Genomic DNA, 24,417 nt, shown 5'->3' with positions numbered 1-24,417 from the left:
TAAAAAAAAAACTTCAAAGGGCCTGATTTTAACCATCGTTATATACACCCGTCCATTTTCCTGTGACGTCACATAGTGAAGCCAACACAAACAAACATGGCGCATAGAACAGCAAGATATAGCGACATTTGCTCGGATTCAGACTCGGATTTCAGCGGCTTAAGCGATTCAACAGATTACGAATGTATTGAAACGGATGGTTGTAGTGTGGAGGCAGGTAGAGAAAACGAAATTGAAGAAGAAACTGAAGCTATTGAGCCATATCGGTTTGAACCGTATGCAAGCGAAACCGACGAAAACGACACGACAGCCAGCGACACGGGAGAAAGCGAGGACGAATTCGGCGATCGCCTTCTAACCAACGATTGGTATGTGTTTGTTTGGCATTAAAGGAAACTAACAACCATGAACTAGGTTTACAGCATATGAAATACATTTGGCAACAACATGCACTTTGAGAGTGCAGACAGCCCAATTTTCATCAATTAATATATTCTGTAGACATACCCTCATTCGCTCTCTTTTCCTGAAAGCTGATCTGTCCAGTTTTGGAGTTGATGTCAGCAGGCCAGGGAAGCTAGGGTCGATATTCTTCTCTTGATCATCTTCGGTGGCATAAGGGACGGTGTGAGCCAAGACATCCAGGGGGTTTAGCTCGATCGTCTGCGGGAACAAACTGCCGCCATTGCTTGCCGTGCTACCAAGGTCTTTTGTCCCTGAATTGCTCACACACTCCAGCAGATTCAATGGGGGTCTGGCGGCAGATTTCTTTGACTTTATCGTTGGAAATGCATCTGCTTTGAGTGTCGCAGGATATCCACACATTCTTGCCATCTCTGTCGTAGCATAGCTTTCGTCGGTAAAGTGTGCGGAACAGACGTCCAATTTCTTGCCACTTTCGCATCTTTGGGCCACTGGTGCAACTTGAATCCGTCCCTGTTCGTGTTGTTACACCCTCCGACAACACACCGACGAGGCATGATGTCTCCAAGGTACGGAAAACAGTCGAAAAAATGGAAAATAACAGAGCTGATTTGACTCGGTGTTTGAGAAAATGGCGGATTGCTTCCCGATGTGACGTCACGTTGTGACGTCATCGCTCCGAGAGCGAATAATAGAAAGGCGTTTAATTCGGCAAAATTCACCCATTTAGAGTTCGGAAATCGGTTAAAAAAATGTTATGGTCTTTTTTCTGCAACATCAAGGTATATATTGACGCTTACATAGGTCTGGTGATAATGTTCCCCTTTAAGACCTTTGTTAGATCGGAATCTGGGTTTAACGTGATTTGTGGAGCTCCCCCTGGTGTTGTGGTTATGGCGGTCATTTACGTTCTGGAAGTAGTTTGACATGTACTTCGGTATCAGGGAGGTGTAGCGGATTTTATAGACTAGGCTCAGTGCAAGTTGTTTTACTCTGTCCTCCATCCTGAGCCAGCCCACTTTGGAGAAGTGGGTTAAAAAAAACACAAACAAACAGGCTTTAACGTTGCGCAAAGTGTACCTAATCTGCCCTGTGAGTGTAAAATCTACCAAAAACAAATAATATTGATGTAGTGTATAGCTAATCATCTGTCACACCACCTTGCACAGCTGTTATGACAATGACGTCACTGTCCGGTGTCACCATGCCAACCATCTGTTGCGTCCCTCCTCCCTCCCCCGCCTTTCAGCAGGACTCTTCCATTCCAGAGGGAGTTGAGGGCATTTAATCCACTGGCAGTGTGGAGAAGGGAGGACGTCATGTGCACCTCATCGCTGATAGCGCTGCTTCTGCTCGGCTCCCTGCGGCCCTGCACCGCCGATAGAGCCTCGCTCACTCAGGTACTGTGCCAATATTATGAGGGCAAACTTATCTGTGAAGCTTTCTTGCATGTTCTAATGAATCACTGTAGTAGGCATGTTTTCCCACCATTGCTCAGTCTTTTGCTTTCATAAACAAGATAGTGGTCAGTGGAGTCTGGCTCTTCTTTAATAATAATTTGCAGGGGGAAAAAAAAGGTAGTTTCCTTTCCTGTCATATTTAAAAGCTGATATTTACATACTGGGGTCAGTGATTTAAACATGTGTCATGTAAAATAAGTAATCACATATAATGTACTCACCCCTTTTTTTAAAAGTGCCAGTTAGTGAAATGGCGATCACCTGAGTGAAGTTCCCCTAATACAGAGGTGTCAAAGTCGTTTTCACTAAGGGCCACGTCCGCAGTTATGTTTGGCCCCAGAGGGCCGCTTTTAACAGTGAGCACTATTATTACACCATTTTTAATGCATTTTAGTAGTAGGTTTTTTTTTAACTAAAATGTAAAAAAAATATGGTAAATTGCAATAATTTTCACCCTAAACTGTATATTTCTGTAAAGAGCCGAGTATGTCGTTGTGGCTTGTGCAGCCCTTTGAGACACTTGTGATTTAGGGCTATATAAAAAACTTTGATTGATTGATTGATGATTGATGATTGATGATTGAGTAAATGGACAAACAGTACTATTGTTTTTATGGTAAAAAAAAAAAAAAAAAAAAAAAAAAAAGTCAGCTCAGTTGCCAAAATGTTCCTATAAAATGTACTTCTTTTTTTTACCGTAAATAAAAAACCTGTATTTTTACAGTAAAATGTTGTCACCTGGGCTTTGATTGATTGATTAAAACTTTTATTAGTAGATTGCACAGTACAGTACATATTCCGTATAATTGACCACTAAATGGTAACACCAGAATAAGTTTTTCGACTTGTTTAAGTCGGGGTCCACGCTAATCAATTCATGGTACAAATATATACTATCATCATAATACAGTCATCACACAAGTTAATCATCAGAGTATATACATTGAATTATTTACATTCTTTACATTCTTTACAAAAATGGCTGGCAATTTGTTTGTTTGTTTTTTTAACCGTAAATCAACAACTGTAGATTTTTCGGTGTGTTACTGTAAATGCCAAAGCGGCACCTTTGTTTATTACAGTAAAAAAAAAAGTACTGTTTTTTTTCATTTAGAGAAAAATGCTGTAAAAACCACAGTAAACTTTACAATTTTATCATTGAATCTATTGCTACTTTTACATTGCACAATTTGATGGATAACTTGCTTTGAAATCATTATTCGTAGTATTTATTTCTATTTTTTAAAAATGGTTTGAATGTTTGATAATGTATTTTTGCATAATTAGACTATTTAAGTTAACAAAATTTGCGATTGCATGGAGTACAGGTTTTTTTTTTCTGCCAAAATAGAAAGAAAAAATACATTTAGTGATTTAGTGAACACTATTATTACACCATTTTTAATGCATTTTAGTAGTAGGTTTTTTTTTTAACTAAAATGTAAAAAAAAAAAAAAGGTAAATTGCAATATATTCACCCTAAAATGTTGTGTATATTACTGTAAATAAAGAGCCGAGGATGTCGTTGTGGCTTGTGCAGCCCTTTGAGACATTTGTGATTTAGGGCTATATAAATAAACTTTGATTGATTGATGATTGATGATTGATGATTGAGTAAATGGAAAAACATTAGTCAGCTCAGTTGCCAGAATTTTAATGTAAAATGTACATTTGTTTTGTTACTGTAAAACATTTTTTTTGCATTTTTACAGTAAAATTTTGTCACCTGATCTGCCAATTTGTTATGTTTTTTTTAACCGTAAATCAACAACTGTAGATTTTTTTGGTGTGTTACTGTAAATGCCAAAACGGCACCTTTGTTTATTACAGTAAAAAAAAAGTACTGTTTTTTTTCATTTAGAGAAAAATGCTGTAAAAACCACAGTAAACTTTACAATTTTATCATTGAATCTATTGCTACTTTTACATTGCACAATTTGATGGATAACTTGCTTTGAAATCATTATTCGTAGTATTTATTTCTATTTTAAAAAAATGGCTTGAATTTTTGATCATGTATTTTTGCATAATTAGACTATTTAAGTTAACAAAATTTGCGATTGCATGGAGTACAGGTTTTTTTTTTCTGCCAAAATAGAAAGAAAAAATACATTTAGTGATTTAGTGAACACTATTATTACATCATTTTTAATGCATTTTAGTAGTAGGTTTTTTTTTTAACTAAAATGTAAAAAAAAAATATGGTAAATTGCAATAATTTCACCCTAAAATGTTGTGTATATTACTGTAAATAAAGAGCCGAGGATGTCGTTGTGGCTTGTGCAGCCCTTTGAGACACTTGTGATTTAGGGCTGTATAAATAAACTTTGATTGATTGATGATTGATGATTGAGTAAATGGAAAAACAGTACTGCTGTTTTTATGGTAAAAAAAAAAAAAAAAAAAAGTCAGCTCAGTTGCCAGAATTTTACTGTAAAATGTACATTTGTTTTGTTACTGTAAAACATTTTTTTTGCATTTTTACAGTAAAATTTTGTCACCTGATCTGCCAATTTGTTATGTTTTTTTAACCGTAAATCAACAACTGTAGATTTTTCGGTGTGTTACTGTAAATGCCAAAACGGCACCTTTGTTTATTACAGTAAAAAAAAAAGTACTGTTTTTTTTCATTTAGAGAAAAATGCTGTAAAAATCACAGTCTATTTCACAATTTTACCATTGAATCTATTGCTACTTTTACATTGCACAATTTGATGGATAACTTGCTTTGAAATCATTATTCGTAGTATTTATTTGTATTTTTTTTAAAATGGCTTGAATGTTTGATAATGTATTTTTGCATAATTAGACTATTTAAGTTAACAAAATTTGCGATTGCATGGAGTACAGGTTTTTTTTTTCTGCCAAAATAGAAAGAAAAAATACATTTAGTGATTTAGTGAACACTATTATTACACCATTTTTAATGCATTTTAGTAGTAGGTTTTTTTTTAACTAAAATGTAAAAAAAAAAAAAAAGGTAAATTGCAATATATTCACCCTAAAATGTTGTGTATATTACTGTAAATAAAGAGCCGAGGATGTCGTTGTGGCTTGTGCAGCCCTTTGAGACATTTGTGATTTAGGGCTATATAAATAAACTTTGATTGATTGATGATTGATGATTGAGTAAATGGAAAAACATTACTGCTGTTTTTATGGTAAAAAAAAATAATAAAATAAATAAAAAAATAAGTCAGCTCAGTTGCCAGAATTTTAATGTAAAATGTACATTTGTTTTGTTACTGTAAAACATTTTTTTTGCATTTTTACAGTAAAATTTTGTCACCTGATCTGCCAATTTGTTATGTTTTTTTTAACCGTAAATCAACAACTGTAGATTTTTCGGTGTGTTACTGTAAATGCCAAAACAGCACCTTTGTTTATTACAGTAAAAAAAAAAGTACTGTTTTTTTCATTTATGGAAAAATGCTGTAAAAATCACAGTCTATTTCACAATTTTACCATTGAATCTATTGCTACTTTTACATTGCACAATTTGATGGATAACTTGCTTTGAAATCATTATTCGTAGTATTTATTTCTATTTTTAAAAAAATGGCTTGAATTTTTGATAATGTATTTTTGCATAATTAGACTATTTAAGTTAACAAAATTTGCGATTGCATGGAGTACAGGTTTTTTTTTTCTGCCAAAATAGAAAGAAAAAATACATTTAGTGATTGATTGATTGAGACTTTTATTAGTAGATTGCACTGTACAGTACATATTCCGTACAATTTACCACTAAATGGTAACACCCAAATAAGTTTTTCAACTTGTTTAAGTCGGGGTCCACGTTAATCAAATAGACAAGTTACAATACTTTATTGATACATATTATTTCCAGGATTCTGAGGGCCAAATAAAATGAAGTGGAGGGCCACATCTGGGTTTGACACCTGTGCTCTAATATGTATACAGGTTGCACAATAATAGACTGGAAAAATATGAGCATAATTCACTTTAAGTATAAAAAAAACCCATATTGAATTATTCTTAATTATACAAAAATAATACTGACTCAACGACAAAAATATGTTTAAAGTAATGCCAACATCTAGTGAAATTAAGTTAAAAGCAATTCTATTTTTTTCTTCTGCCTAAGGAAACTTGTTTTACTTTCACATAACATTTGAATAGTTCCACTTCTTCGACTTGCAGCCTAACTAAATGCACATAATTTACATTGAAGCAATTTTTAATCTCATCTATGCGAGAAACATCTCAATTTGCCCTGGAAAGAACTTTCCTAATTCAGTACCAGATTGACCTTGACTCAAGTGGCACTCTCGCTCACAGTTGAATTAATGACAAAACAGCAGTAAATTAAACAGACATGTGATGAATAGTACAACCTTGACTGCAAATTAAGATAAAACAGGTCCATATTTTTACAGCTCTCAACAATATCAACGGCATTCAATTGTATCAAGTTACTGCAAATTTACATTTGTTTTAGGGCCGAAAATCTGAAAGACATATTAAGGAAATTATTCCAAAACATGATTGAGGATTGCCGCATTGCTGGTAGTAAGTCGGACACGTTTCCAGTGAGGGTTGGACTCCGCCAAGGCTGCCCTTTGTCACCGATTCTGTTCATAACTTTTATGGACAGAATTTCTAGGCGCAGTCAAGGCGTTGAGGGGATCTGGTTTGGTGGCTGCAGGATTAGGTCTCTGCTTTTTGCAGATGATGTGGTCCTGATGGCTTCATCTGGCCAGGATCTTCAGCTCTCACTGGATCGGTTCGCAGCTGAGTGTGAAGCGACTGGGATGAGAATCAGCACCTCCAAGTCCGAGTCCATGGTTCTCGCCCGGAAAAGGGTGGAGTGCCATCTCCGGGTTGGGGAGGAGATCTTGCCCCAAGTGGAGGAGTTCAAGTACCTCGGAGTCTTGTTCACGAGTGAGGGAAGAGTGAATCGTGAGATCGACAGGCGGATCGGTGCGGCGTCTTCAGTAATGCGGACGCTGTATCGGTCCGTTGTGGTGAAGAAGGAGCTGAGCCGGAAGGCAAAGCTCTCAATTTACCGGTCGATCTACGTTCCCATCCTCACCTATGGTCATGAGCTTTGGGTTATGACCGAAAGGACAAGATCACGGGTACAAGCGGCCGAAATGAGTTTCCTCCGCCGGGTGGCGGGGCTCTCCCTTAGAGATAGGGTGAGAAGCTCTGCCATCCGGGAGGAGCTCAAAGTAAAGCCGCTGCTCCTCCACATCGAGAGGAGCCAGATGAGGTGGTTCGGGCATCTGGTCAGGATGCCACCCGAACGCCTCCCTACGGAGGTGTTTAGGGCACGTCCGACCGGTACAAGGCCGCGAGGAAGACCCAGGACACGTTGGGAAGACTATGTCTCCCGGCTGGCCTGGGAACGCCTCGGGGTCCCACAGGAAGAGCTGGACGAAGTGGCTGGGGAGAGGGAAGTCTGGGCTTCCCTGCTTAGGCTGCTGCCCCCGCGACCCGACCTCGGATAAGCGGAAGAAGATGGATGGATGGATGATTGAGGATTATAAAACACAATTTAATGTATATATAAAGTAATTCAGCAATTGAAATGCTTTGCATTAAATATAAAAAGTCATTGCTCCCAACTCTAGGTTGGTTTTGAGCGAGCTCGCCGAAAGAAAACAGGTCGAGGAACAGACGAGTAGTGTTTGCATGCTTTGTTGACACCCACTGTCTATTGGTTAGTAGCCTGCATCACCACAGGCATTGGAAAAAAAGAGAGATTGAAATGTTAGGCAGTGGGTTTGTTGCTATGGCTAAATCAAGCACATACTTTGATCAGACAATAACAAGTGGGAGTATATAATCTTCACTGGACAAAGAGTAACAATCCAATCCAATCCAATCCACTTTATTTATATAGCACATTTAAACCATACCATACCATACCATACCAACTTTATTTATAAAGCCCTTTAAAGACAAGCACAGTTGAAAAACAAAGGGCTGTACACCACAAAGAAATGGAGGCATAGGACAGACTAAAAAATAACATTTAAAACAGAAATAAAAATACACATTTAAAAAGCAAATATAAATTACCCTAAGAACAGTTTGTTAGATAAAAACAGTTTAAAAGTTAAAAACAGTTCAAAAAGTTAAAAGATAAAAAACAACAAAAATGTTTCCAAAGTGCTGCACAACAATATTAAAACCAATATTCAAATATTATCCTTAGCTCCACCAATGACTGAATAAAAACAAAAAATAAATAAATACAAAAACAATATAAAAATAAATATAATTAAAAAAAACGATTTCAAAGGGTAAAACCAATTAAAACAATAAATAGAAATCAAAATTTTAAAAACACAGAGGACCACACAACTCACGTAGTGTTAAAAGCCAAAGAATAAAAGTGGGTCTTAAGACGAGACCTAAAACACTCCACTGAGGGAGAAGTTTGAACATGGAGGGGCAGAGTGTTCCAGAGCTTAGGGCCGACCACAGAGAAGGCCCGGTCTCCCCTGGTTTTAAGTCTGGTCTTGGGCACCACGAGCTGGAGCTGGCTCTCGGACCTCAGGACTGTAAATTTGGATGAGGTCCGAGATATACTGTGGTGCCAGTACATGTTGAGCAGGGATGCTCATTACGTCGATCGCGAGCTACCGGTCGATCTCGGAGGGTGTGTCAGTCGATCGCCAGTCAGGCATTAAAAAGATAGTCCTAAAAATGAGCGATCATAAATCTTCACTATGACGTCACTTTCGTCACTTGATTGACATTCACGGCACCCGAGGGTCTTCTGAGATGACGCTGGCTGCTGCCAGCTCATTAAAATTACCGACAGGAAGGCGAGAAACACTTTATTTCAACAGACTCTGGCGCCGTACCTGTCGTCAAAACTCCAAAGACCGACTGCACAGTTGCACAATAAAACCTCTGCTTCATCCTGCCTGCGCTAAGAGTGTCCGCCCTGAGATCGGTAGGTTGTGAGTTCAAACCCCGGCCGAGTCATACCAAAGACTATAAAAATGGGACCCATTACCTCCCTGCTTGGCACTCAGTATCAAGGGTTGCAATTGGGGGTTAAATCACCACAAAATGATTCCCGGGCGCGGCCACCGCTGCTGCCCACTGCTCCCCTCACCTCCCAGGGGGTGATCAAGGGTGATGGGTCAAATGCAGAGAATAATTTCGCCACACCTAGTGTGTGTGTGTGACAATCATTGGTACTTTAACTTTAACTTTTAACTTTAACAAAATAAGAGTCTCAGAAAGCTGGCGTGCACAAGCTAGCAAGCTACGGAGTTTGCCGACAATGTATTTCTTGTAAAGTGCATACAAAGGAGTACGGAAGCTGGATAAATAAGATGCCAAAAACCAACCACTTTCATGTGGTATTGGACAGAAAGGAGGACTTTTTTTCTCCTCCATTCGAAAATGCGGACGTTATCAGCACCACTGTCTGATTCCAATCAATGCAAGTCATCAGAATCAGCTAATACACCAACTTATATTCTTGTCTTCCTGAAAGAAAGGAATCTATATGTGTTAAACATGCTTGTATTATCTTTAAACACCTTTAACTTGTTAACAATATTAACTATATGTGTTAAACATGCTTTTATTATCTTTAAACACCTTTAACTTGTTAACAATATTAACTATATGTGTTAAACATGCTTGTATTATCATTAAACACCTTTAACTTGTTAACAATATTAACTATATGTATTAAACATGCTTGTATTTTCATTAAACACCTTTAACTTGTTAACAAAAACATATACTGTATTTCATAAATAAGTAAATATAAATTATATATATGAATGAGGTAGATCCCCACGACTTGATCAATTGAAAAGTAGCTCGCCTGCAGAAAAAGTGTGAGCACCCTTGATGTAGAGCTTTAAAAACAAACAGCAAGGTTTTAAAATCAATTCTAAGATGAACAGGGAGCCAGTGTAAACTCTGAAGAATTGGGGTTATATGCTGGCGTTTCCTGGCCCCTGTTAAAAGTCGTGCTCCCGCGTTCTGGACTAACTGCAATCGGGAGAGAGCTTTTTGGCTAATGCCAGCATAAAGTGCATTGCAGTAGTCCAGGCGACTTGAAATAAAAGCATGCACGACTTGTTCAAAAAGGTCAAAAGATAAAAACGGTTTTACTTTTGCTAAAAGACGAAGATGATAAAAACACGATTTTAAAACGCCATTGACTTGTTTGTCAAGTTTAAAATCGCTGTCTATAGTGACGTCAAGGCTGGTGACTTTGGGACGCACATCATTTTGCAATGGTCAAGACAGTGAGGGCCGGACCAAGAACTAAAATTTCCGTTTTTCCCTCATTCATTATTTAAAAATTCTGGGCTAACCAAGCCTTGATGTCGCATAGACAGTTGAGAAGGGGTCTGAGGGGCATACTTGCCAACCTTGAGACCTCCGATTTCGGGAGGTGGTTGGGGGCGTGGTTAAGAGGGGAGGAGTATATTGACAGCTAGAATATATATATATATATATATATATATATATATATATATATATATATATATATATATATATATATATATATATATATACATCCTGAAAATATGCAAACAAAACTGTGTTTAGATAATTGATACTTCAAACTTGCATAAATAAATCTTAAGTAATATAACATAACTTGGCTTCTGAGAGCTTCAAAATGTAATGAGTAAAATGCTATAGTTGTTGACAAACAAGCAATTATTTTAATAATTAAATATGGTCATTTTAAATGAATTATTATGATCATTTAAAATTAATTATTTCAAATATGTTTATTTTAATGTATAATTCTATGGCTGGATGTAATGAGTCAGAAAAAATACAAATAATAATACAATTAATTTTGATGTTTTTAGCAAAATATAGTAAAAATGTATTTAGTTGTTTGTTTTTTTTAATTAATAAATATATTTATTTTTAGGTAAGATAAACATAATAATACAATTGTCCTCCCGTCGTGAAAAAAGGCTGTCCTCACTCAGGTCCGCATGGAGCTGGAGGGGGCGTGGCCTCCAGCTCCGGCTGAAAATCGGGAGATTTTCGGGAGAATATTTGTCCCGGGAGGTTTTCGGGAGAGGCGATGAATTTCGGGAGTCTCCCGGAAAATTCGGGAGGGTTGGCAAGTATGGTGAGGGGGCCGTGGCCTTTTGAAATCGGCATATAAATTTGGCAGTCGTTTCAACAAGAAAAGCATTAGCATGATGTATACATGTAAGTACATACTTTGCTGTAAAGTACAACCTTACTGCACTTCTGTGTAGGTGTTGAAATCGCCATGTAAAGTTGCTGATGCTAGTCAGTAGCATGTCTATGGCAAATCCAATGTAAATTAGCATTGAGCTATCGCATTTTGAAAAGTGAAACCTTTCTGTACTTTTGACCGCTCTCTAGCAAGCATACTTGCTTTGTTGGCACGGCAGTCAGGCTAAATCTGTTACGAGTGTTGCTTGAGTGTTTTTTCCAAGTGTTCCTCTTGTTTGCGCCGGTGACCGGTCTGCAACCGGACAAAAGTATTGAAATATGGCACAGTTTGATTTTACGTTAATCAACAACCGGTAGCACCGACAGAATTCGGTCAGTGCCTACAGAAGTCCGGAATTCGGTACCCATCCCTCATGACTATCTGCACATTTTCTGAAAATACAAGTTGGCCTGTGTGGCATTGAATGTTTTTATCCTACCTACAAAACAAAGCATTACAACTTGTGCTCCATTACAACAACAAATAATGTGTGTGTGTGTGTGTCTGACTTCCAGCGGTGCAACCCATCCACAGATGGTACCATCTACAAATACCAGGCCAAGACCTTGAACGGTAGTCGCACTGTTGACTTCAGTGACTACGCAGGAAGGAGTGTGCTCGTTGTCAACGTGGCCACCTACTGAGGGTACACCTTCCAGTACGTAGGTAAGCTGCAGTACAAGTATGAAGAAAACTCAACATCTCTATAGAAAAGCACAATAAAAGTACAACTATTCACCCTTTTGGTGATGCCCTATTGGGATACTGTCACCTAATGGTGATTTAACCGTATTGCTGTGGTGCGTCATAGGTAGTTTATACGTCGGTAAAATGAATTTTTTGTATGTGTTTCAATATTTGATTGAATTGTTCATATTCCAGTATGCGTCAAAAAAGCTGCCATCATACAAAATAAGCAAAACACCCGTTAATCCTTCACAATAAAAAACAAAATCATTGTGAATTCACAGCATATGACTGGCTCATAAATGCCTTGCTTTCACACTAACATTTACTGTGAAATATGTTTACAGCAATGTACTTTAACAGCAGAGCTGTGATTTTTTTTTTTACGGTTATTATAATAAAGTTACAACTAAATGCAACAGTTGTAATTTTAGCCACCGATAATAATAATAATAATAATAATAATAATAATAATAATAATAATAATATATTTTATTTGTAAAAAGCACTTTACATTAAGTAAACACCCTCAAAGTGCTACAGTGTACTAAAAAAAATAAAAAGATAATAAAAATAAAAAATAAAAAAACTAGAACAGAATAGCTAGAACTAGTATGCATATATCTAAATTTTTAAAAAGAAGGGTTTTTAAGCCTTTTTTAAAAGCATCCACAGTCTGTGGTGCCCTCAGGTGGTCAGGGAGAGCATTCCACAGACTGGGAGCGGCGGAGCAGAAAGCCCCGTCTCCCATTGTTCGTAGCTTTGTCCTCGGATGTTGGAGGAGGTTAGCCTGTCCGGAGCGGAGGTGTCGTGTGGAGGATTTGGGGGTGAGTAGTTCTTTGAGGTAGAGGGGGGCATTTCCATGGAGGCACTGGTGGGCTAGTAGGGAGACTTTGTATTCAATCCTGAGTGGAACAGGAAGCCAGTGAAGGGATTTGAGAATTGGTGTGATATGGTCATATTTCCACACTCTCATATAATATAATATAATATAATATTACAACTATGGGTTGCATCTTCACCATTGTAATGTGTTACACTCTCTAAGAGTGTAGAAAATAGTCTACTGGAGAGGTTCCTCAAAAAAAAAAATGTTTTTTTTAACCAAGAACCACCGCTGGAAAAAACTTTTCTCTCCAAGTACCACCATGATGACCAACATTAAAACAAGGCAGAGGTTTTATTCAACAAGTATATTTAATATTTTTGGCCACTGTAACCTCACACACAGTTTAAGTACCAATGATTGTCACACACACACTAGGTGTGGCAAAATTATTCTCTGCATTTGATCCATCACCCTTGATCACCCTGATCCCCTCACCTGGGCAGCAACGGTAGCCACGCCCGAGAATAATTTTTGGTGATTTAACCCCCAATTCCAACCCTTGATGCTGAGTGCCAAGCAGGGAGGTAATGGGTCCCATTTTTATAGTCTTTGGTATGACTCGGCCAGGGTTTGAACTCACGACCTACCGATCTCAGGGCGGACACTCTAACCACTAGGCCTACCTGAGTAGGTCTGAACAGTAACACTGTGTTTGAATATTTAATTAAGTGATTTGTTGGCGTACAACTAGATGGAGCCCGTACTCGTACCACAGTTTGAGAATAACTGGTCGACTGAACCCTTGAAGGGACAAGTCAGTTTGAACGTATTATAAATGACTATGATTACAGTGGAAATAACAGTTATTTGCTGTGAAATATAAGGGTATTATAATTTTTAAAGTTGTTTGTTGTAATGTTGGAATACATTTTTCTTACAGTATTTTACTGTAATAAATGCTGTGCAATCCTGGTAAATTTTACACTGTTTAGATGCCCTCTCGAGATTCGCTATGTCACACAAAATGACGGATTGAACACCAAATTGTTCCGCTGTAACGCTACTGAGGTGTGCTGATTGTGCATTGTCTGTCCTGCAGAGTTGAATGCACTTCAGGCGGAGATGGATACCCTCGGACTGACTGTTCTTGGCTTCCCCTGCAATCAGTTTGGGAAACAGGAACCAGGCGAAAGGCATGAAATCCTGCCAGCTCTAAAGTACGACATCTTTCTTCGGCACTTTTTGGTGAAGCTGCTTCAAGACGGCTAAAAGTGCACACTGTTAAAATGTCAACGTGTGGAGTGTTCCAGTCAGGCAGTTTATATTGTGCAATACCTCATAAAAAGAAGTCAAGTGCATTGCAATCCATCAACGGGGCTTCATTAAATCCCATTGCTCAGAATCAGTCAGCTTGTAGGCAGGGGGGAGGGCAGTTGAAGGGTATGTGGGCTGGCTGCCAAGGCGCAGCTCATGAAGCAAAAAGATAAAAATAAATAATATAACCACTGATAAGCGTCCTCTTTCTGGATTCCAGGCATGTCAGACCCGGCAACAACTTTGTTCCAAACTTCTTGCTGTTTGAGAAAGGTGATGTGAATGGCGAAGACGAACAAGAGGTCTTTACGTTCCTGAAGGTAAGCTTTCTATAGAGCCTCCTCACAACCAACGTCCTCTGCACTGGACATTTGTTTTCGGTCCATTTCATTTGTCAATGTTGCGCGTTTCCGAAAAGGAGAAAAAAGAAGTGATTATTTGATCCCTGAGTTCGAGGAGTAAAAACAGACAAATACGTTGTACAAACCCCGTTTCCATATGAGTTGGGAGATTGTGCTAGATGTAAATATAAACGGAATACAATGATTTGCAAATCATTTTCAACCCATATTCAGTTGAATATGCTACAAAGACAACATATTTGATGTTCAAACTGATAAACTTTTTTTTTTTTTTTTGCAAATAATCATTAACTTTAGAATTTGATGCCAGCAACACGTGACAAAGAAGTTGGGAAAGGTGGCAATAAATACTGATCAAGTTGAGGAATGCTCATCAAACACTTATTTGGAACATCCCACAGGTGAACAGGGAAATTGGGAACAGGTGGGTGACATGATTGGGTATAAAAGTAGATTCCATTAAATGCTCAGTCATTCACAAACAAGGATGGGGTGAGGGTCACCACTTTGTCAACAAATGCGCGTGCAAATTGTTGAACAGTTTAAGAAAAACCTTTCTCAACCAGCTATTGCAAGAAATTTAGGGATTTCACCATCTACAGTCCGTAATATCATCAAAGGGTTCAGAGAATCTGGAGAAATCACTGCATGTAAGCAGCTAAGCCCGTGACCTTCGATCCCTCAGGCTGTACTGTATCAACAAGCGACATCAGTGTGTAAAGGATATCACCACATGGGCTCAGGAACACTTCAGAAACCCACTGTCAGTAACTACAGTTGGTCGCTACATCTGTAAGTGCAAGTTGAAACTCTCCTATGCAAGGCGATAACCGTTTATCAACAACACCCAGAAACGCAGTCGGCTTCGCTGGGCCTGAGCTCATCTAAGATGGACTGATAAAAAGTGGAAAAGTGTTCTGTGGTATGACGAGTCCACATTTCAAATTGTTTTTGGAAACTGTGGACGTCGTGTCCTCCGGACCAAAGAGGAAAAGAACCATCCGGATTGTTATAGGCGCAAAGTTGAAAAGCCAGCATCTGTGATGGTATGGGGGTGTATTAGTGCCCAAGGCATGGGTAACTTACACATCTGTTAAGGCACCATTAATGCTGAAAGGTACATACAGGTTTTGGAACAACATATGCTGCCATCTAAGCGCCGTCTTTTTTATAAACGCCCCTGCTTATTTCAGCAAGACAATGCCCAGCCACATTCAGCACGTGTTACAACAGCATGGCTTCGTAAAAAAAAGAGTGCGGGTACTTTCCTGGTCCGCCTGCAGTCCAGACCTGTCTCCCATTGAAAATGTGTGGCGCATTATGAAGCGTAAAATACGACAGCGGAGACCCCGGACTGTTGAACGACTGAAGCTGTACATAAAACAAGAATGGGAAAGAATTCCACTTTCAAAACTTCAACAATTAGTTTCCTCAGTTCCCAATCGTTTATTGAGTGTTGTTAAAAGAAAAGGTGATGTAACACTACTTTGGCACGTGTTGCAGCCATGAAATTCTAAGTTGATTATTATTTGCAAAAAAAAAATAAAGTTTATGAGTTTGAACATCAAATATCTTGTCTTTGTAGTGCATTCAATTGAATATGGGTTGAAAAGGATTTGCAAATCATTGTATTCCGTTTATATTTACATCTAACACAATTTCCCAACTCATATGGAAACGGGGTTTGTATTTATTGTATGTACCAGAGCTGGGCAAATATTTTGACTCAGGGGGGCCACATTGAGAGAAAAATGTGTCTCAGGGGGTTCTTCCTCTCAGGGAATAAAACACACTCGTCAATCCCAAATTCTTTTGGATGACATATACGTTGAGTAAGAAGGACCACCAAGACAGAATAGTACTTGGCCAAGTTTTACAAATGCTTTAGGAGACCGGCCCGTCCAATGCGATAATAGCAGCATCAAGAAGCGGTCCAAACTCAAACCAAAAGAGTCATCTTATTTAGTGCGAAAACAGCCCCTCCCGCCCAGAAAGAAATGGAGCCTTTTTGTTCTTAACTGATAAGGCTTTCTCCACAAAAAGGGAGTACATTTTACTCCCAGTAGACATTCCAGGCCTTCAAGGTGAAACACAGAGTTTACTAATGAGCATAAGGAAAAAAGCACAAAATGTACACATGGGAAAATATTAGCTACTTTAAACATGACTATGGATTAAAAAAAGAACACTTTTAAAATATCTCATTCTCACAGGGGCCAATGTATATTATAAATGATAGTCGCAAGTACACTGCAAAAAGTCAGTGTTCAAAAACAAGAAAAAAAAAAGAAAAAAAAGAGGGGTATTTTATTTGAACTAAGCAAAATTATCTGCCAGTAGAACAAGAAAATTTGGCTTGTCAAGACTTTCCAAAACAAGTAAAATTAGCTAACCTCAATGAACCCAAAAATACCTTAAAATAAGTATATTCTCACTAATAACAAGTGCATTTTTCTTCGTAGAAAAAAAAAAGAGACCTTTTTGCTCAATATGTTAAAAAATATTCTTAAATGAAGTAAATGCTAGTGCCATTATCTTGACATAATGATATGCACTCGGCATTACATTTCTTGAAACCAGCAAACTTATACTAAACACTAATTTATTGTTCTTAATGGAAAGGCAACAAGGCAACCGCTTGTTACTCTCGGGGTCTCCTAGCCGCTCAGGCAAATCATATTGTCTAAAAATGCATTTTTCCATCGATAACATGACATCATCGCGCCAAGTGCGTGCTCTTTTAGTCAATTAGTGTGCATATATACAGACTGGCCCCCGGCAAAAAAAAAATGTAATTGTAATTTTGAAGAATTTATCTGAATGTGCATGAACTACTTCTGTTAAAACTTGTTAGAAATGTCACATGTTAAATGTTTAAATAATAACTGTCAGTTTACTGTACTGTGACAACTGTACTACTATATGAGTACTTATGTTCTATTGTTTCACTGAAAATAAAACTAGCAAAGTCCATTTGGCTGTCATCCGTTTTAATTATGAGACACAATTGTGTCAAAGTCATGATTTTTTTTTTTCATTCTTGAAATAAGAAATTATTACTTTAAAAAAGTAGTTTTATACTTGTGAGTGTTGATGACACAGCTTTGCAACAGTTGATATTCTAGTTTCAAGCATGTTTTACTCAATATAGGTCATCAAATCTCAGCTACAAGCTGTAATATCTTACTGAGATCATTTAGGACCAAAACACTTATAACAAGTAAAACACTCTAACATAAAATCTGCTTAGTGAGAAGAATTATCTTATCGGACAGAAAATAAGCAAATATCACCCTTATTTGAGATATCTAATCTTACTTAGATTTCAGTTTTTGCAGTGTAGGGAGGCGGTCTGTGCTCCAAGTGTGTGTGATAAGCTGGTGCCCTGTGCTCTGCCCACCAAAACAAAGATTGTGAATGAGTGAAAGGAGGGCTCACTGCCTTCAGGTAATTCTACTGAGCAATGCAAAAAGTGAGACCTCTTTCTCCCTTAAGGTTATTTATCGCACTAATTAAATCCTTGATGTCGAATCTTAAGACCCTCATGAAACCGGGAGCCATGGGTTGGGAAGGCCAGCTCTTCAGTGCAAAAAGTCAGTGTTCAAAAACGAGAAAAAAAAATACAAAAAATGAGGGGTATTTTATTTGAATTAAGCAAAATTATCTGCCAATAGAACTAGAAAATGTGGCTTGTCAAGACTTTCCAAAACAAGTAAAATTAGCTAACCTCAATGAACCCAAAAATAGCTTAAAATAAGTATATTCTCACTAATAACAAGTGTACTACTATATGAGTACGTATTTTCTATTGTTTCATTGAAAATAAAACAGCAAAGTCCATTTGGCTGTCATCTGTTTTAATTATGAGACACAATTGTGTCAGTCATGATTTTTTTTTTCATGCTTGAAATAAGAAATTATTACTTTAAAAAAAGTAGTTTTATACTTGTGAGTGTTGATGACACAGCTTTGCAACAGTTGATATTCTAGTTTCAAGCATATTTTACTCAATATAGGTCATCAAATCTCAGCAACAAGCTGTAATATCTTACTGAGATCATTTAGGACCAAAACACTTAAAACAAGTAAAACACTCTAACATAAAATATTATGTATAGCCGCACAAGTCGGGGGATGCCCAAAATGTCCATAACACACCCAGTCGAGTCCCACGGGGAGGAGGGATAAAAGTTGGAAAAGTCGGCAAAAGTCCCAAAAATGTTCAAAATACCTACCCAGGTTCGAGTCCACAAGTCCCGCCGCCGGCCGCGCAAGACCCGGGATGCCCAAAATGTCCAAAACGCGCCCAGCAAAGTCCTACGGGAAGGCGGGGAGAAAAGTGAGAAAAGTCAGTAAAATGTTAAAAAATCTCACCCGGGTTCAAGAGCCACAAGTCTTAAGACTTAAGTCTTAAGACTTGTGGCACTCCATGTGGGACTCGAACCTGGGTAGGTATTTTGAACATTTTTGGGACTTTTGCCGACTTTTCCAACTTTTATCCCTCCTCCCCGTGGGACTCGGCTGGGTGTGTTATGGACATTTTGGGCATCCCGGGTCTTGCGCGGCCGGTGGCGGGACTTGTGGGACTCGAACCTGGGTAGGTATTTTGAAAAATTTTGGGGACTTTTGACGACTTTTCTCCCTTTTCTCCCCAACTTCCCGTGGGACTTTGCTGGGTGCGTTTTGGACATTTTTTGCATCCCATTTTGGCCGCCTTTTCCCCTCTTCTTCCCCGCCTTTCTGTGCACCATTGCTGGGTGTGTTTGGGACATTTGGACAAAAATAGTTTCAAGCATGTTTTACTCAATATAGGCAGAGGTGGGTAGTAACGCGCTACATTTACTCCGTTACATCTACTTGAGTAACTTTTGGGATAAATTGTACTTCTAAGAGTAGTTTTAATGCAACATACTTTTACTTTTACTTAAGTATATTTATAGAGAAGGAACGCTACTTTTACTCCGCTACTTTTATCTACATTCAGCTCGCTACTCGTTACTAATTTTTATCGATCTGTTAATGCACGCTTTGTTTGTTTTGGTCTGTCAGACAGACCTTCAAAGTGCCTGCCTTACTGGTGACGTTTCACTTCGTTCCACCAATCAGATGCAGTCACTGGTGACGTTGGACCAATCAAACAGAGCCAGGTGGTCACATGACCTGACTTAAACAAGTTGAAAAACATATTCGGGTGTTACCATTTAGTGGTCAATTGTACGGAATATGTACTGTACTGTGCAATCTACTAATAAAAGTTCCAATCAATCAATCAAAAGTGTGAAGGAAAAAGGATACTTTTTTTATTTCAACCGGACATCCCGTCAAAAGCCTAAAGACTGACCGCACATGAGGACGTTCCTGTCTTCACAATAAAAGTGCCGCTCCGTCGCGCCTGCGCTTTCAAAACAAGAGTCTCCGAAAGCCAGCGCAAACAAGCTAGCAAGCTAAGGAGTTTGACGCCAATATATTTCTTGTAAAGTGTATAAAAACGAATATAGAAGCTGGACATATAAGATGCCAAAAACCCACCACTTTCATGTGGTATTAGACAGAAAGGAGGAACTTTTCTTCTCCTCCATTTGAAAACGTGGACGTTACCAGCACTACTGTCTGATTACAATCAATGCAAGTCATCAGAATCAGGTAATACACCAACTTATATTCTAGTCTTCATGAAAGAAAGGAATCTATATGTGTTAAACATGCATGTATATTCATTAAAACATCTTTAACATGTAAACAAAAACAGCTAAATAAATACATATAAATTATATACTGTATATATCAATGTATATGTATATATATATAAATATATTATATATATATATATATATATATATATATATATATATATATATATATATATATATATATATATATATATATATATATATATATATATGTGTGTGTGTGTGTGTGTGTGTGTGTGTGTGTGTGTGTGTGTGTGTGTGTGTGTGTGTGTGTGTGTATGTTACTCATCAGTTACTCAGTACTTGAGTAGTTTTTTCACAACATACTTTTTACTTTTACTCAAGTAAATATTTGGGTGACTACTCCTTACTTTTACTTGAGTAATAAATCTCTAAAGTAACAGTACTCTTACTTGAGTACAATTTCTGGCTACTCTACCCACCTCTGAATATAGGTCATAAAATCTCAGCAACAAGCTGTAATCTCTTACTGAGATCATTTAGGACCAACACCCTTAAAACAAGTAATACACTCTAACATAAAATATTATTTATGGCCGCACAAGTCCCGGTATGCCCAAAATGTCCATAACACACCCAGTCGAGTCCCACGGGGAGGAGGGATAAAAGTTGGAAAAGTCGGAAAAAGTCCCAAAAATGTTGAAAATACCTACCAAGTTTCGAGTCCCACAAGTCCTGCCGCCGGCCGCGCAAGACCCGGATGCCCAAAATGTCCAAAACGCGCCCAGCAAAGTCCTACGGGAAGGCGGGGAGAAAAGTGAGAAAAGTCGGTAAAATGTTAAAAAATCACACCCGGGTTCAAGAGCCACTTGTGGCACTCCATGTGGGACTCGAACCTTGGTAGGTATTTTGAACATTTTTGGGATTTTTGCCGACTTTTCCAACTTTTATCCCTCCTCCCCGTGGGACTCGGCTGGGTGTGTTATGGACATTTTGGGCATCCCGGGTCTTGCGCAGCTGGCAGCGGGACTTGTGGGACTCGAACCTGGGTAGGTATTTTGAAAATTGTGGGGGACTTTTGACGACTTTTCTCCCTTTTCTCCCCAACTTCCCGTGGGACTTTGCTGGGTGCGTTTTGGACATTTTTTGCATCCCATTTTGGCTACCTTTTCCCCTCTTCTTACCCGCCTTTCTGTGCACCATTGCTGGGTGTGTTGTGGACATTTGGACAAAAATAGTTTCAAGCATGTTTTACTCAATATAGGTCATCAAATCTCAGCTACAAGCTGTAATATCTTACTGAGATCATTTAGGACCAAAACCCTTAAAACAAGTAAAACACTCTAACATAAAATCTGCTTAGTGAGAAGAATTATCTTATCAGACAGAAAATAAGCAAATATCACCCTTATTTGAGATATTTAATCTTTTTTAGATTTCAGTTTTTGCAGTGTTCTTACATTATATAAAATTGTCTTTTAAATTAAACTTGTCCTATACCAGGGGTCGGCAACCCAAAATGTTGAAAGAGCCATATTGGACCATTTTTTTCTTTGCCACTTTTAAACATGTTGCAGGCATCACATTCCAAATGAGCTAATATTTGCAAAAAATAACAAAGTTTTCCGGTTCGAACGTTAAGTATCTTGTTTATGCAGTCTATTCAATTGAATATAGGTTGAAAAGGATTTAGAAATCATTGTATTCTATTTTTACTTACAAACCCTGTTTCCATATGAGTTGGGAAATTGTGTTAGATGTAAATATAAACGGAATACAATGATTTGCAAATCCTTTTCAACCCATATTCAGATGAATATGCTACAAAGACAACATATATGATGTTCAAATTTTTTTTTGCAAATAATCATTAACTTTAGAATTTGATGCCAGCAACACGTGACAAAGAAGTTGGGAAAGGTGGCAATAAATACTGATAAAGTTGAGGAATGCTCATCAAACACTTATTTGGAACATCCCACAGGTGAACAGGCAAATTGGGAACAGGTGGGTGCCATGATTGGGTATAAAAGTAGATTCCATGAAATGCTCAGTCATTCACAAACAAGGATGGGGCGAGGGTCACCACTTTGTCTACAAATGCGTGAGCAAATTGTTGAACAGTTTAAGAAAAACCTTTCTCAACCAGCTATTGCAAGGAATTTAGGGATTTCACCATCTACGGTCCGTAATATCATCAAAGGGTTCAGAGAATCTGGAGAAATCACTGCACATAAACAGTTAAGCCCGTGACCTTCGATCCCTCAGGCTGTACTGCATCAACAAGTGTGTGTAAAGGATATCACCACATGGGCTCAGGAATACTTCAGAAACCCACTGTCAGTAACTACAGTTGGTCGCTACATCTGTAAGTGCAAGTTAAAACTCTCCTATGCAAAGCGAAAAGCGTTTATCAACAACACCCAGAAACGCCGTCGGCTTCGCTGGGCCTGAGCTCATCTAAGATGGACTGATACAAAGTGGAAAAGTGTTCTGTGGTCTGACGAGTCCACATTTCAAATTGTTTTTGGAAACTGTGGACGTCGTGTCCTCCGGACCAAAGAGGAAAAGAATCATCCGGATTGTTATAGGCGCAAAGTTGAAAAGTCAGCATCTGTGATGGTATGGGGGTGTATTAGTGCCCAAGACATGGGTAACTTACACATCTGTGAAGGCACCATTAATGCTGAAAGGTACATACAGGTTTTGGAGCAACATATATTGCCATCCAAGCAATGTTACCATGGACGCCCCTGCTTATTTCAGCAAGACAATGCCAAGCCACGTGTTGCATCAACGTGGCTTCCTAGTAAAAGAGTGCGGGTACTAGACTGGCCTGCCTGTAGTCCAGACCTGTCTCCCATTGAAAATGTGTGGCGCATTATGAAGCCTAAAATACCACAACGGAGACCCCCGGACTGTTGAACAACTTAAGCTGTACATCAAGCAAGAATGGGAAATAATCCACCTGAGAAGCTTAAAAAATGTGTCTCCTCAGTTCCCAAACGTTTACTGAGTGTTGTTAAAAGGAAAGGCCATGTAACACAGTGGTGAACATGCCCTTTACCAAATACTTTGGCACGTGTTGCAGCTATGAAATTCTAAGTTAATTATTATTTGCAAAAAAAATAAATAAAGTTTATGAGTTTGAACATCAAATATGTTGTCTTTGTAGTGCATTCAATTGAATATGGGTTGAAAATGATTTGCAAATCATTGTATTCCGTTTATATTTACATCTAACACAATTTCCCAACTCATATGGAAACGGGGTTTGTACGATTTACACAACGTGCCAACTTCACTGGTTTTGGGGTTTGTAAATTCGAGATGTTCATAATTAAACACAAAGTCCCATTTCACTTTCCTATAGAATTCCTGCCCGCCGGCAGGAGACAGCTTTGGAACCCCCACCAACAGGCTCTTCTGGGAGCCGCTCAAGTTCAACGACATCAAGTGGAACTTTGAAAAGTTCCTGGTGGGCCCACACGGGAAGCCGGTGATGAGATGGCACCCGCGCATCGATGTCTCCCAAGTGCGAGCGGACGTTCGCAAATACCTCCTCCATCGTTACACGCAAGAAGTGTTCAACTAGACCGATACGGTTGTTGCCGAGGCGTATATGGAAGCAGTTTGCGATACGTGAAGATAGCATTTTAAATGAAGAAGAGGTTTGAAAACAGAAACCCTGTGGAGCCTCTTTGGAGTCTGGGCCTCCAGGCCTCAGCTCTTCAGTGCATTCAAGCTGTCCTGTGAGGCCCCCAGCATCTTGTTGTCTTCTCATAGCATCTGCTGCCATTTACAGTCTCAGTGTCAATGACTTCTAATAAATCCATGCGAAAATGCACACTTGCTTGCAATCTTTTACTGGACTGACTGATTGATGTGTGAGATGAGGGTGAGGAAGGATGTGGCAGATTGTTTCCTATCTTGAAATCATGTGCACATATTACTAAACGTTCATTCTTAGTTTGTCTCAGCAGCAGCAAACTGCGTGACCTACAGTCGTGGTCAAAAGTTGACATATACTTGTAAAGAACATAATGTCAGGGCTGTCTTGAGTTTCCAATCATTTCTACAACTCTGATTTTTTTGTGATAGAGTGATTGGAGCACATACTTGTTGGTCACAAAAAACCTTCATGAAGTTTGGTTCTTTTATGAATTTATTTTGGGTCTACTGAAAATGTGACCAAATCTGCTGGGTCAAAAGTATACATACAGCAATGTTAATATTTGGTTGCATATCCCTTGGCAAGTTTCACATGCTATAAGGCACTTTTGGTAGCCATCCACAAGCTTCTGGTTGAATTTTTGATCACTCCTCTTGACAAAATTGGTGCAGTTCAGCTAAATGTGTTGGTTTTCTGACATGGACTTGTTTCTTCAGCATTGTCCACATGTTTAAGTCAGGACTTTGGGAAGGCCATTCTAAAACCTTCATTCTAGCCTGATTTAGCCATTCCTTTACCACT

At 38.5% G+C, this 24,417-nt stretch overlaps 1 protein-coding gene across 1 annotated transcript; it reads left to right on the top strand.

Annotated features, from left to right (window-relative positions):
- Nucleotides 1-1,685: 1,685 nt before the first annotated feature.
- On the top strand, nt 1,686-23,790 carry gpx3 (glutathione peroxidase 3). The gene is made up of 5 exons (XM_061927710.2): nt 1,686-1,823; nt 11,616-11,766; nt 13,716-13,833; nt 14,151-14,250; nt 23,317-23,790. The coding sequence occupies exons 1-5, from the start codon at nt 1,743-1,745 to the stop codon at nt 23,536-23,538; spliced, it is 672 nt and encodes a 223-aa protein (XP_061783694.2). The 5' UTR covers nt 1,686-1,742; the 3' UTR covers nt 23,539-23,790.
- Nucleotides 23,791-24,417: the final 627 nt, after the last annotated feature.

This window comes from Nerophis lumbriciformis, linkage group LG35 (assembly GCF_033978685.3).
Source record: "Nerophis lumbriciformis linkage group LG35, RoL_Nlum_v2.1, whole genome shotgun sequence".
Lineage (NCBI taxonomy): Eukaryota > Metazoa > Chordata > Actinopteri > Syngnathiformes > Syngnathidae > Nerophis > Nerophis lumbriciformis.
This window is presented reverse-complemented; position numbering and strand designations above follow the sequence as displayed.